A 13497-nucleotide genomic window follows, 5' to 3' on the forward strand; every position below is an offset into this window, starting at 1 on the left:
CATATAAGCTCTGCTCGCGTGAGGCGCGCGTGCGCATCCGGCTCGCGCTGTTCTGTAGTTTATTAAAAGTTTATTAATTCTGAACGTGTCGCGTCTCGTCTGTCTATCTATATTGCATCAAATACGACACTGCACTCCCTTGTGAAGTCGTTTGGATGAACGGTGCTTGAAATAATCAAAATGCAACGGACAGACAGACATAGGCTATAGAGATTCCGAAGCTTCGAATATTCGATGTTCATTACTACCGAAGCTTCGAAGCTCAAAAAATGTTATTCGGACCAGCCCTACCAGGGATCACAAAAATAATAATGGAAGCATATAGGGCACAGATAGAACGGAAAGCTATTTCTAAACTGTACAAGATTCTGGAGGACTTGAAAGCAGACAACACAGTATATGTAAAAGAAAGATGGGAGAGGGAGGCGAACAGTGTTGTCAGTCGAGGATTGGGGGAAAATAAATAAATATCATGGGAAAACCACAAATTCCTCATTTTGGAGGGAATATGGATGGAAAAATACACTACGTTTTTTTGCGACCCCAGCACAGAGAAAACATGGAGATACTAAATGTTGGAGATCTTGTGGTGAAACTAAAGGGAAAACCCGACCTTTTCAGTCGGGTTTTCGCCCATCTCACAGCACTGAAACTGCTCTTCTGCGTGTGGTTAACGACATTCTCTCATCGATGGATTCAGGGTTAATAAACATCTTGATGCTCCTTGATCTAAGCGCCGCTTTTGACACAGTCTGCCATGAATTGCTTATTTCTCGGCTTTCTGATATTGGCATCACTGGTTCCGCTCTTTGCTGGCTTATTTCCTATATCACTGACAGAATGTATTATATCACCATACAAGGTAATAATTCTGCCACCAATTTACTTACACGGGGCGTTCCTCAAGGTTCGGTTCTTGGTCCACTCTTGTTTATCATCTAAATACACCCACTTGGTAGCATCATACGCAGGCATGGACTACAATTCCATTGCTATGCAGATGACATCCAAATTTACCTCACCACCAGCTCCGATAGACCATCCCTGCCTGACTCACTCACTGCATGCATCAGGGACATAAAAGCATTGGATGTCCCTTAACTTCCTCAAATTAAATGATAATAAAACTGAGATATTAGTGATTGGTTCTCCAAAAGGATGGACCAGTCCTTCTATATTGATGGTTTCCATATAAAGCCTTCATCACTGACTCGCAACCTCTGTGTCTTATTTGACTCAACTCTGTCTTTTGGCTCTCATATTTCTTCCATTGTTAAAAACTCTTTCTTTCATCTTCGAAATATTGCTCGTCTAAGACCATCTCTCACTTTAGCTGACGCCGAACTCTTAATTCATGCATCAATCACATCACGTCTGGATTATTGCAATGCTTTATTTCTTGGTCTTCCCAAAAAACTTATTGCAAGATTGCAGTACGTCCAAAACTCAGCAGCAAGAGTTCTCACCTCCACCAGGCGTTCTGCTCACATTACTCCGGTGCTTCATGACCTTCACTGGTTACCCGTTTCATCACGTATCCACTTTAAGGTATTGCTTTTAACATATAAGGCATTAAACGGTCTTGCACCCCCATATTTGTCTGATCTACTTTTCACCTACCGTCCTGCACGCTCTCTCAGATCAACTGAACTTGGTTTACTGTCCATCCCTCGTTTTCGATTATCTACAGTAGGTGGAAGGTCATTCAGTGTTAATGCGCCAACATTATGGAATTCACTGCCCCTTTCACTTCGAAATATCTCATCAGTGACTGCTTTCAAGACACAGTTAAAAAAATATCTGTTTAACATGTACTTCGCCTAAATGTGATTATATGTGTCCTTTGTGATTGTAAGTTGTGCGTCAGTGTTAAATGTATTATAAAGGTACCATGTAAAGCGACCTTGAGCTTTGGAAAGGCGCTATATAAATAAAACTTCTTCTTCTTAAAGTAAATCACTTCCATATCTTTTGGGGTTGCTCTCATAGAACTCAATATTGGACAATTAAAAGTGGTAATTGATGAGGTGATAGAAACGAAAATACCAAACAGCTTTGAAATTATGTATCTTGGGAGAGCGGGGACTCTAAAATTAAAAAGAAAGGACGATTATAAATTGCTTCGAATTATGTTGTTGGCTAGTAGGAAAGCAATAACCAGGAGATGGCGAAGTGATTCGGTGCCTAAAGGGGAAGAATGGGTAGATGTAATGCTAAGCATTTACAATATAGAAAAGCTGTGTCCATAAGATTGGAAGTCGATAAATTTAACAGTATCTGGAAAGGAAGGCTTAAACATATTAGGCAACATAGAACAGATTTTGTTAAGAGACTTGTGGTAAGGTCTGAATGTTTATGAATAGCTCTTTAATGATCTATGTAGAAGGATGAAGAAAGCAAATTTACTATGCAAGGATTGTCACAGAGTAATACATACCACACCCCGATTCTAAGCTACAATTTTATTCTTTGTTTTTATTTAGTGTTTTTCTTTGGTTTATGTTTAAAAAATGAACGTCTTATCATTAAGGGCATTCAAGGAAAATCAGTTTTGACTATCTTTAAATATTGGATGCGTTTGCCTTGTTTTTCTGTAAAATTCATATTGTGAAAAAACAACAACAATAAAATAAAGTAAAAATAAGTTGCTCACAGAAGGATAAAGGGGCAGGGGTATAAGTGAGTGAATCTCCGCCAGTCTTTCCTTAAAGGTGCATTGTGTAATATTTCTGAGGATCTATTGACAGAAATGCAATATAAGATCCATAACTATTTTTTCAGTGGTGTATAAAGACCTTGCATAATGAACCGTTATGTTTTTGTTACCTTAAAATGAAACATTTATATCTCCATAACCACGGGCACCCCCTTCTATGGAGGTCGACATATTGTGTCGTCATGTTTCTACCGTAGCCGACAGCGAACAAAGGAGCGCGTTTCGTCACTACCTTGAGAAAGAAGTTTTCAGTGGTGTATAAAGACCTTACTTGATTAACTGCTGTATTTGTATTACCTTAGAATGAGCAGTTTCAATCTACATACACCGCGGGTTCCCCTTACATTGAAATGCGCCCGCATTGTTTCTACAGTAGCCCTAAACGGACAAACTTGTCATTACTATGTTGCTCTTCGTGCAAGGAAGCAAGCTTAGCTCAGCGAATAAAACACTGACACAATGATGAACAAATAAAAGTAATATTCGCAATAACATATAGTTTTATTGAATAATTTAGTAAACATATTTTCTTAATTTATCCTTGTAAAGAAACCTCATTGCTGAACTAGCTACTCTCTGCTGTCTCAGACGATGACATTTTACTGTCGGCCACCTTAACTTTTGTTGGTTGCAATTCGTAACCTCACCACTAGTTGCCGCTAAAAATCACACACTGCACCTTTAAAGGTCTTGAGCATGATATTGATCAGGTAAAATGAGATTAGTTGACCTCCAAATCCAATAGCAAACAAATCTCAACTTCAGTCCACAGTTAGCTAAACTTATTCATAACAATTTGCAGCAGTTTGTAGAATAGTGAAAGGATCAAAGCCATAAAAAGGCGCAATATGATACAACAGACCCAAACAAAGCTAACAGATGTGTACATGACAAGTGAGGCTAAGCTCTCTGGCAAACTGGGGGCTTCATCCTTTGAAGCATCTGTTCAATAACTGCTGTGCAGATTCTGGAAAGAAATCCTGATTGGATCACTTGGTGCACTAGGGTACTGAGGCTAAAATGAACCACAAGAAATCACAATGCATTGTTTTAGCCATTGCAATAGTTAGAATGTATTATACCTTACCATTCAAGTGGGTGATAGAATTTCAAATTTAATTGTGTTATGTCATAAGCATAATAATAACAATTAAATAAAATATTTGGGCATAAAGTGTCTATGTTGCTCAATATTAACTTATGTACTAGTAAAATAAATATGTAAATCTTAGTATGTATCATGACAGACAGATGAAAAAAATGTAAATTTAGATAAATATAAATTAAAACTATTTAGAAATAAATGTAAAAAAAAAGACAAAAGCACATTCGAAATTCACTAAAAACTTAATTAATTCTAAAAATATATAAAATTAAAGCCAATTCAAAATATTAATAAAAAACAAATAGCAGTATATAAATAAATAATGGAATATAAATAATACTAACATAACATTAGGTAGGTATTATATTGGTATAATATAGGTAGTTAGATATTTAACCTCTGTGTGATGTGTGTCATAGTAGTATTAGAGCTGTTGAAGGCACTGGCACGACCCACAGAGACAGATATTTGTTTTTTGGACTGATCCGTGGGGCAAGCGGCTTTATGCAGCTGTGCTGGCGGCAGTGCCTAGTGAGAAGTTTGCCATGCCACCCTCGTTACTAAAGGACATCTTTCCTGCTGGCCGGAGCCCGGCGACAGACGCACCCCGGCGTGGTGCCATGCTGTCTGCATGCTCTGCCCTACTGCATCTCTCCCTACAGCTCAACATTACACAGAGGAGAGAAAAACCCATCCACCCCTCCTTCATTTCAGTCTTAAATGCCCTTAAATATTTATCAGAAGCATGACTCGTTCCAGAGACAGCAAGGGGCGGGGAGGAGAGATGAACGGGCTGTGCATCGGCAGGGGTGACAAATGAGAGCGGAGATGGAGATGAATGGAGCAGAGATCTCGCCCCAGAGAGGAAGCAACTTCTCACCTTCTCTCCCAACCTTCACCCCTGCAGTCCCCCTCATTTTTTTCTCCCACCAACTTTGTCATTATTATCCCAGTCAGCACCAGGGATTTTATTGTTAACTGAAACTTAAGACAAAAAAATATCACAAAAAAACAACCCCCCCCGCCCCCCCACAACAATAAAAAGGAAAAATGTGCACTAAAAAATGAAGAAAAACTAAATAGAATTACAAAGAAAATTAATTTTATATTGCCAATTTAATTTATATTTTTAATTCCAAACAATTTCAGATGGTCTGATCTAGTTTATTGTGCCAAAAATAGATGCAAAATCAAACAGGAAGGGGGGCATCTGATTGACATATATATAACAAACAAAATAGTTAATTTTCTGTATGCAATGTTTAGAGACTGAAATATAAAATTGATTACAAATATATACGTTAATCAAATTAATGCATATTACTTATTAAATATGAATTACATGTTTATAGAATTACTAATAAATTCTAAAATAATTTAGGTGCTAGGGCTAGGACACATTTACTTCCGCACATACCGGTACTCTTCCGGTCTTAGCGACAGATTGCATTCATACATAACCCTCAAGTGTATAAAGTACATGTCCTGATTTTATTCTGACTGCTGTGGGACTAAATGGCTCAAAACTTACTTCTTTTTCTGCATGGAACAACACTCTACCCTAATCAAGATCTAATGTTTTTTTATTTAATATGTAATTGAACATTGTATGCAAACCTATAATAATTCAGTGTTTGTATTTCAGCTGTGACCTTCTATTAATTACTGCATTTATTTTTGTGAGATGAGTAAAGAAAGAGCATCTGTTGCATAAATCATTGTCTGTCTGGAGTCTATTTTTATTTTCTTTATCGTCTAACACCGTGTCCTAACTACACACGACGTGCGATAAAAGGTATCTTTTCCATGTTAATCAGAGTTTTTGTCCTAACCAGCCGCGACAGCGACACGCGACGATTCTATTTTAGAAACGGTTTCTATTTTTCTGCGACGTTGCGGCTGGAACAACAAACGCAAAGTGTGGCAATGATTATCTCAGGTACTGTTTGTGTGCTTTATTTAATGTTAAAAGCATGCAATGTGACTTTGAATATAATTTAGTGCTCCCAGCTTTGTAGCTGTAAAAGCAACAATGGATAATTCACCTCAGATCTTGAAATTAAACAAATAGAAACAAGACCATTCAAACTGTGAACAAACAAGTGTATTCTTTGACAAAGATTTTTTTAGTAACACAGTAGCCTATGTATTTTTAATAATGTTTAAATGGTGTAATATTTGTGAATTTGTTAATATGTAGCCTAATTATCCATTTTCTTGCGAGTGCCGTCAAGATTATCCTCTGGTGCTGTGCACCAGAGTGCACTTGCCACGAGACTCCGCCCACATGCTGTTCTGATTGGCAGTGGGTTTTAATTGATTTTGTAGCATCTCACAGTCGCGTCGCGACTAGTGTGGACAGACATATTATTTGTCGCTGGAATCTTATCACATCGCGTCTGGTTAGGACACGGTGTAACTCTTATTTTTACTTAGATATATTGAAAACTGTTTGTGTTAACTTTAGTTAAACAGTTGAGTTTCACAGGGCAAACGTGTGAAGGTTTACAGGATATTTTATGCAAACAACTCTCTAATCAAGGCTATTCCTGTTGTAAGCTTTCATTAGAGTAGTCTGTTCTCAGGAAAGCACAAAACATATTTCGGATCCAGGTAGGCTACAGGTTTCCAGTGTATGGGTATAATCGGTTTAAGAATTATACAATTTCTTTTTTATTTTTTTTACTTATGTCAGTTAAAATGTTACTCAATAAGTGATTGTTATACTAATATTTTAGAGAAATAAAATATTTCTTCATGGGTGTGGATGCGTAGATAACTGATGGGTCTACTCTGTAATTACTTACCTTGTTTTTACAATAAATTTCACCCTGTTTCCAAAACTAATTTGTTTGAACTTCCTGAGGCCGACGAACTTAAGAGTGCTTGAAAACTTATTTTAAACACTGTTTCTGAACATTATAACCCAAATGTGTAACTGTGCGCTGCAAATTTTATGGAGAACAACTTGTTTTCTGTAGCTTTTGTAAGCTCTCACTTTTGTAAGACTGTTCACCGGTCCTTCGGAAAATTAACCATGGTTTTGTGATCAATTACTGTTTGTATTACCTTAGTTTTCCGACAAATATCACGATTAAATGGAGGATAACATTGTATCTATAATGGATACGAAAATTATACTCTGAAATGTCCTATGAAATCTCTGCTTGCAAAGTATGTGCCTGAAATCTGTTCCGCACATCTCGTTCTCCTCTTGTTCATTAACATTGTCAGGGTCTGAATTAGGCTTGAATTGGTTTGAAATTGATGCCATCCTCAATATTTACACGAACTCGCAGTTATGGAAGGGTGGGACATTTCCCGAACACACGCTAAGCGCTGCCAATCACAACACACTGGGCCAGCTGACCAATCACAGCACATTTCGTATTTCGGAAAGAGGGGCTTCCTCGAAATCAGCGTGTTCGAGCCAGATCGGGGAGAGAGGTGCAATAATGTAAAATATGAGAACAATAATGTGTTTTTTTGAACAATCAAGCATGAAAACATATTCTAGTACACCCCAAAAACAAAATCAAGACTTCGTTAAAGGGCATAATAGGACCCTTATAAGTCATTCACCTGAATTTCTCCATTCTCATTCTCCAGCTCTCTGCATTGAAACTAGAAAATAGTGTCTATGCACACACTCGCTGGTGGCCATATGCAACTAGCCCAATAACATCTGAAACTAAAATTAATTTTCAAAAAAATAAAAAATATGATTTATGCACAATGAACACTAACTAAAAGCTAATTTTTTTTTTAAAGAATATTGACACTCTCAAAACTACAATAATCCTAAACAGCAAGCACAAAGTCTGCTCCAATCTGCTACTGGATTGACGTTACCAGATGCTCAAAAACAAAGCACTTAATGTCTGCTTGTCCTCCTCAGAGTCTCTCGCTGAGAGAAATGGCATTACAAAGCTTTCTGCTCCATTACTTTCATCTGCTCTCATATCCACCACCGACCCAGCATCAGGCTACGGTCGTAATAGTACTCTGTGCCACAGTGGCCGCATGTGTCTGTCTGAGGACCTGTGACTGCACTTCCTGACCTGCAGGTGGTGTGGTCAACTGGGCCTCAGGCCAACCGCCATATGCTGTTTTCAACTGGCCACAGCAACACGCACACACACTCAGATGTGTTCACACGTAAACACGCAGGGCTCTGAACACAAGAACACAGACGAAGACTGTGGCTGACCATCAGTCACCTGCGAGGGGACGGAAGGCAGGGTAGTGTTTGAGGTGGGTGGAAAGAGGAGGAACTGCAGTGATAACAGTCTGCTTTTACAACTAAAATAAACATCTGACTGCCATGTCTGGTCCCAAAGCTCACAAATGTCTGACTAGAAGTGCTGTTACGGTCACTGTATAATTGGAAAAAAAACTTAGAAAGGAGAAAAAAAACTTCCTTGGCTTGAATTTGGATAAAAAAAATAAATAAAAAAAACACTCATTCAATGAGTGCTAAATTAGTTAGAGCGATAGTTCAACCAAAAATTAAAATGATGTCATCATTTATTCACCCTCCAGTTGTTCCAATGTTTTGCTGAACACAGAAGAAGATATTTTGAAGAACCTGGGTAACCAAACAGTTGACGGTAGCATCTAAGTTCAATTGAATAGAAAAAAATACTACGGAAGTCAATGGCTACGTCAACATTCTCCAAAATATATTCTGTGTTCAGAAGAAAGAAAAACATACAGGTTTGGAACAACTAAATGAAAACAATAATAATTTTTGGGTGAACCATCCCTTACATCACTTGCCCACCGCTGCACCGCCCTCCACCATTTCTATAGTAATAAAAATAATTTAGTTCAGTTAGAGAACAGACACTACTACATTAAAAACTGAATGTGTCTGCTTAATGCAGCGTGAGCCAAACGAGAGTCGCAGCACAGATCAACAGCAGGAGTCTGATTTCATAGTGAGGAGCTGAATGACAAGATGATGGCGGAAGATTTGGTTTCAAAGTGAAATGTAAAAGCACCTATTGGCAATATTTTGAATGTAAATGCAACCTGCAAAGGATATGTGTTTTTCATGGAGAAAAATTGTGAAATCAATCAATCAAGCAATTGCCACCCCCAAATTGCAGCTAATTCAAAAGCAAAAGTAAAATGCTTGTGACATTAATAACGGTGCGTGTCCACTGGCGCAGAGCGTTTTCAGTTCAGTTCATTAATTGAAAACGCTCGCTCTGCTCATTATCGTTTTAAAAGTGAGGTGCAAAAGAAGATTCAACATTGGGAAAATTTCATCACCGTCACAATCCAACAAATGTACAAAAATTACTAATGCAGAAGCAAATATATCCTTTATTTTAATGTGATGTAGTTACACGTTACTAGATGTACTTACTATAGTAACAACTGTAAATTCTGCTTAATTACAAGAATCTAGCCCTAAACCAAACTTTATTATTATTTTTTTAGTAAGTACATGTAGTTAACTAATATTACTCAGTACTTATTTGAGTAAGTACAATGTATGTGTAAATATGAAAATTATTATCTGAATCAAAATTGTGAATTTTATTTAATGTGAAATATAACTATAAATAAATTAAATATTTTAATATAATTATTATATTATAGTCTGTATATTATATAGTATCATTTATCAATATACATAATATATACAAATTTATGTAGAATTATCTGTATGCAAAGTTTTAAGCTAAGACAAAACACTCATCAACAGTGATGGGATGAACTTTCAAGTGAAAAAAAATTTGAAAAATAATGTAGTGCAGGACTTAATTGTATCAATTAGGATTTTACTGGGTTCTGATTGTTCAACATTTATATTAATGGTTAATATTTTTTCCCCCCATCTGTATGGTATATCTGATACAAAGCCTACATGTTACTAATGGAATATATGATAGTTGAAGAGTTGTAGAGCTTTATCTTGCATAATAAGACCAGGTATATGTAATAAGAAAGTAAATTAATCCATTTTGAATTTATGTTGACTTCAATGTTCCTGGTATAAAATGATACACTCTTGTACTCACCACAGCTGTGACATCAGCCACGCCAAACGCAGCTTTCTGCCTTCGTCCTGTGATGTGGCTGCAGTTCTCCTGTATCTTCTCAAGCAGCTGGCGCATCGGCTTGCAGTAATTGGCCACTTTGCATTCCTTCAAGAACGCTTTCAGCTGAGGAGACCAACAAGAGAGAGACAGAGGGAGGAAGAGCAAAAATGAAATATCATGAAAATTATGTGAATATGGAGCCACATGCAGATAGAATTTCAAACTATCCTCAAATAATTCATATAGTTCTAATGCCTCTCTGCATAGATTCAATTGTTCAATGTTTAGCTAAAATCTGAAAATCAAATTTTGCCAATGAAAAGTATTGAAGACCCAGGAGTGGATTTTATAAATAAAACCCGACTGGGCCAAAAAGAATAAATACTCAAAACCAGATTTTTAAACGGCAGTGAGGAGAGCTCGGTTTTGGCCAGAGCAGAGGATGTGGCCAGAGTGTGTGTGTGTGTGTGTGTGAGTGTGTGTGTGTGAGTGTATGTGTGTGTGTGAGAGAGTGGGCTGAAAGTAGTAATGGTGAAAGAAGTGTGTTTGTGTGCTGTGCTAGTGTGAACACTGCAGTGTAAGTGTATGCTGTGTTGCTAGTGAAAGTATTGGGATGTGTATGTTGGGGTGTGAGGACTGAAGAAGCTGGACTACAGCCTGTGAATAAGTTTGTATGTGTGATCTGTGAGAATGAGTACCATTACAAACAACTGGTGTAATAAGCTTCATAACTTTCACTTATTAAGACTTGTTGCTGATGTGGTAACTGTTAGAAAGAAAAGTAAAAGAGTGAAAGCATTTGTCCAGAACAGTACCTGAACGATGGCAGGCAGAGCCAGCTCAGGAAAGCCAATGGCGCAGGCCTGAGTGTGGAAATACTCCAAAATCAGGTCATACAACTGCTCCACTAGACCATCCTGTAACAGTGAAAACAGACTTTCAAAACTCAGCACATGAGATGCATTCTCAGGCCAGAAACATACCACGCAAACACAAAGTGATAGTTACCTTTAAATGTCTACACCATTAAACAAAACAGATATTGTTGCTGTCGTTGGGTGGATTAGTTACATGTTTGTGATGGTAGGGAACAGAGGCGGTTTTAAAATGCGTTTTTGAGTCTTTGGTTAAAACTGCAGTTTTAAGGTGAAAATGGTGTTGAGTGATGAATTTGTACATGGTTTGTCTTAAAGCATATTAAAAACGCCACAGACATATAAACAACATTAAAAACTTGATTAAAAAATATGTATATTTTATACTCTTTATTTTTTTTCATCTTGTGAAAAGTAGAGTTTTTGGAGATACAAGGTTACCACGCGACAGCGACGATATCCTAATGAGTAACTCAGGGTTGCTACTGACATCTTTGACTTTAGCTAACTTTCTTAGCAAGACTAAGTTGGCTAACGGCTGTTCATACAGAATACGTTTTTGCATTCCACTGTATGGACATTTGACTTTTGACAATTCATCTCACATTTTTAGTAGCTTCTCAGGCATTACATGGGGTTCTAAAAACACGACGTTCAAGTTATAATAAGTTCACCTTTTAAAACAACGTGTCTCAAGACCTTGCTTTTTTTAAATGCAAAAAAGCACTGATGGCTGTGCACTTACAAGTGAAAAAGAAAAAAAGTTTAAAAAGAAAAAAGTTTAAAAACAAAAGAGTTTACGCTTATGTCCCCATTAGCCTCTCTTGCGGCAATATTGTGGAAACAGTGAACTTTCTATTAATCAAAGAATCCCCCAAAAAATGTATCAAAGTAACAGCACTAATTTGAAATAGAAATCTTTTGTGACATTATAAATGTCTTTACTGACACTTTTGATCAATTTAATACGTCCTTGCTGAATAAAAGTATCTATTAAAAAAAAATCCTACTGTCCCAAAACTTTTGAATGGTAGTGTAAATGTAACTGTTTTAATGGATAACTTAAAAATGTGACATGCCAAAATGACAAAAATTTAAATACAATCATAGTAGCAGTAGCCTACAAGGTTACATACATGGAAAAACAAACATGTCTATCAGTTTTCCCAACACAAAAATGGCTGTCCCCACAAAGTATTCACACCTCTACTCAACACCTGGCATAAAAGCATTCACACTAATCCTGACCCGGTTTAGGGCAGGGATCGAACATAAATCCCTTGCCCTACCTAAAATTTACAGCTGCAGCCCTCACAGACACATTCCCCCGCAATGGAAACGGGAAAGCCCTGCTCGTAACTGCCCTTACTAGTTGGGAAATATTTAAGATTTAGTAAGTCAGACAGAGATCCCAGACAGCAAGGGTGGAGCGGCGTCTCGGGGGGCATGTGGCTGCGGTGTTTTGGCCTGGGTGTATGTACTGGAAAGCTTCCCCGTGCTAACCAGGAGAGCAGGATAATCCCTGCAGCTTGTGTGGCAATCCTCTTGGCAGCGACACGGCGCGCGGCGCTTTAGCCTGTGTAGCAGCGTGTTCGGGCTTTCATCTCCTAACCTCAATCCAGTTACAGCCAGTCAGCATGAACACATGACAGGAGGAGGGGCCATCTTTATCCAGTACTTTATCTGATGCATTTTTGTCGTTGTTTTTTATTTTTTTATTTTAATGTCTTTTTGCACATCAGTTTGGATTTATTGTACTGTTAGGGCTAGGTACTGGTTTAAAAAAAAAAGATATTAATATTTTAATTCAGAAAGAATGTAGTAAATTGATCAAAAGTGACAGTAAAGACATTTACAATTTTACAAAAGATTCCCATTTAAAATAAATGCTGTTCATTGAACTTATATTCATCAAAAAAACTGCATCACTGTTTCCACAAAAATATTACGCATTTAAAGGGGTACTTCACTACTGGCAAAATTACCTTTCAATACAACTTGGCTGCCTTTACAGTAGAAAGGCAAAAAAAGGAAAGAAAACAGAAAAAAAAAAAACTGTCATCTTCCCTTTTGCCAAATAAGTAGAAAAACACCCATAATGCACTGGGCATGTTGCCATCTAAGGCCACTCCCAGTCTACTATGGTTACGCTTACAAGAGTCAAATACTGCCTTGCTTTAGTAGGAAATATTTCTTAGCAAACTTTTAGTCATAATGGTGCCAACTTGTATTGTTCTAGGATGCAAGAGTTCAAATAGTAAGTATTGTTCTAGGATGCAAGAGTTCAAATAGTAAATATTTAGCAGGATTAAGTTCCTTTCAGTTCCCAGTGAAGGATCCAGCATGTATGAATTATGGTTGGTATGAATGAAATTCAGACATACTACGTACACCATGTTGTTACTGTCATGTGACGAACCAGCGTCAGTTGAGTCGCTTTACTTGTGTGAAAATGTAATATTGTAATATATAATGTAATGATTTCACTTCATTTTGATCAAATAAATGCAGCCTTTGTGAGCATAACGTACTTCTTTCAAAATGAGATGAACAAAAAAATCCACAATTTGATGGGGACTAAAAAACCCCCAAGGAATATGCATTTATTTTTAAGTTATACAGTGAAAATGTTCACTATGGATGTATGAAGGTCTGAAACTCAAATATGTACTGGATGCGTCACCTTATAAGCCTTTTCTTGGAGATTGGTCTTGCTAAGTTTGAGGATCACTGCAAAATTGATGGGCT

General features: G+C 37.3%; 1 protein-coding gene across 1 annotated transcript in view; it reads right to left on the minus strand.

Moving 5' to 3' along the window:
- The window catches only part of noc2l (NOC2-like nucleolar associated transcriptional repressor), a 41684-nt gene that overhangs the window by 7349 nt on the left and 20838 nt on the right, over positions 1 to 13497 (minus strand). Inside the window, exons 13-15 of the mRNA XM_077218683.1 lie at positions 13433 to 13497; positions 10690 to 10791; positions 9854 to 9997 (exon numbers count right to left, since the gene is read on the minus strand). The exon at positions 13433 to 13497 is cut by the window's right edge and continues 49 nt beyond it. Coding sequence (XP_077074798.1) covers positions 9854 to 9997; positions 10690 to 10791; positions 13433 to 13497 — 311 coding nt within the window. The remainder of the gene's footprint in view (positions 1 to 9853; positions 9998 to 10689; positions 10792 to 13432) is intronic.

This window comes from Siphateles boraxobius, unplaced genomic scaffold (assembly GCF_051911475.1).
Source record: "Siphateles boraxobius isolate OS27281-9 unplaced genomic scaffold, OSU_SipBor_1 77, whole genome shotgun sequence".
Classification (NCBI taxonomy): domain Eukaryota; kingdom Metazoa; phylum Chordata; class Actinopteri; order Cypriniformes; family Leuciscidae; genus Siphateles; species Siphateles boraxobius.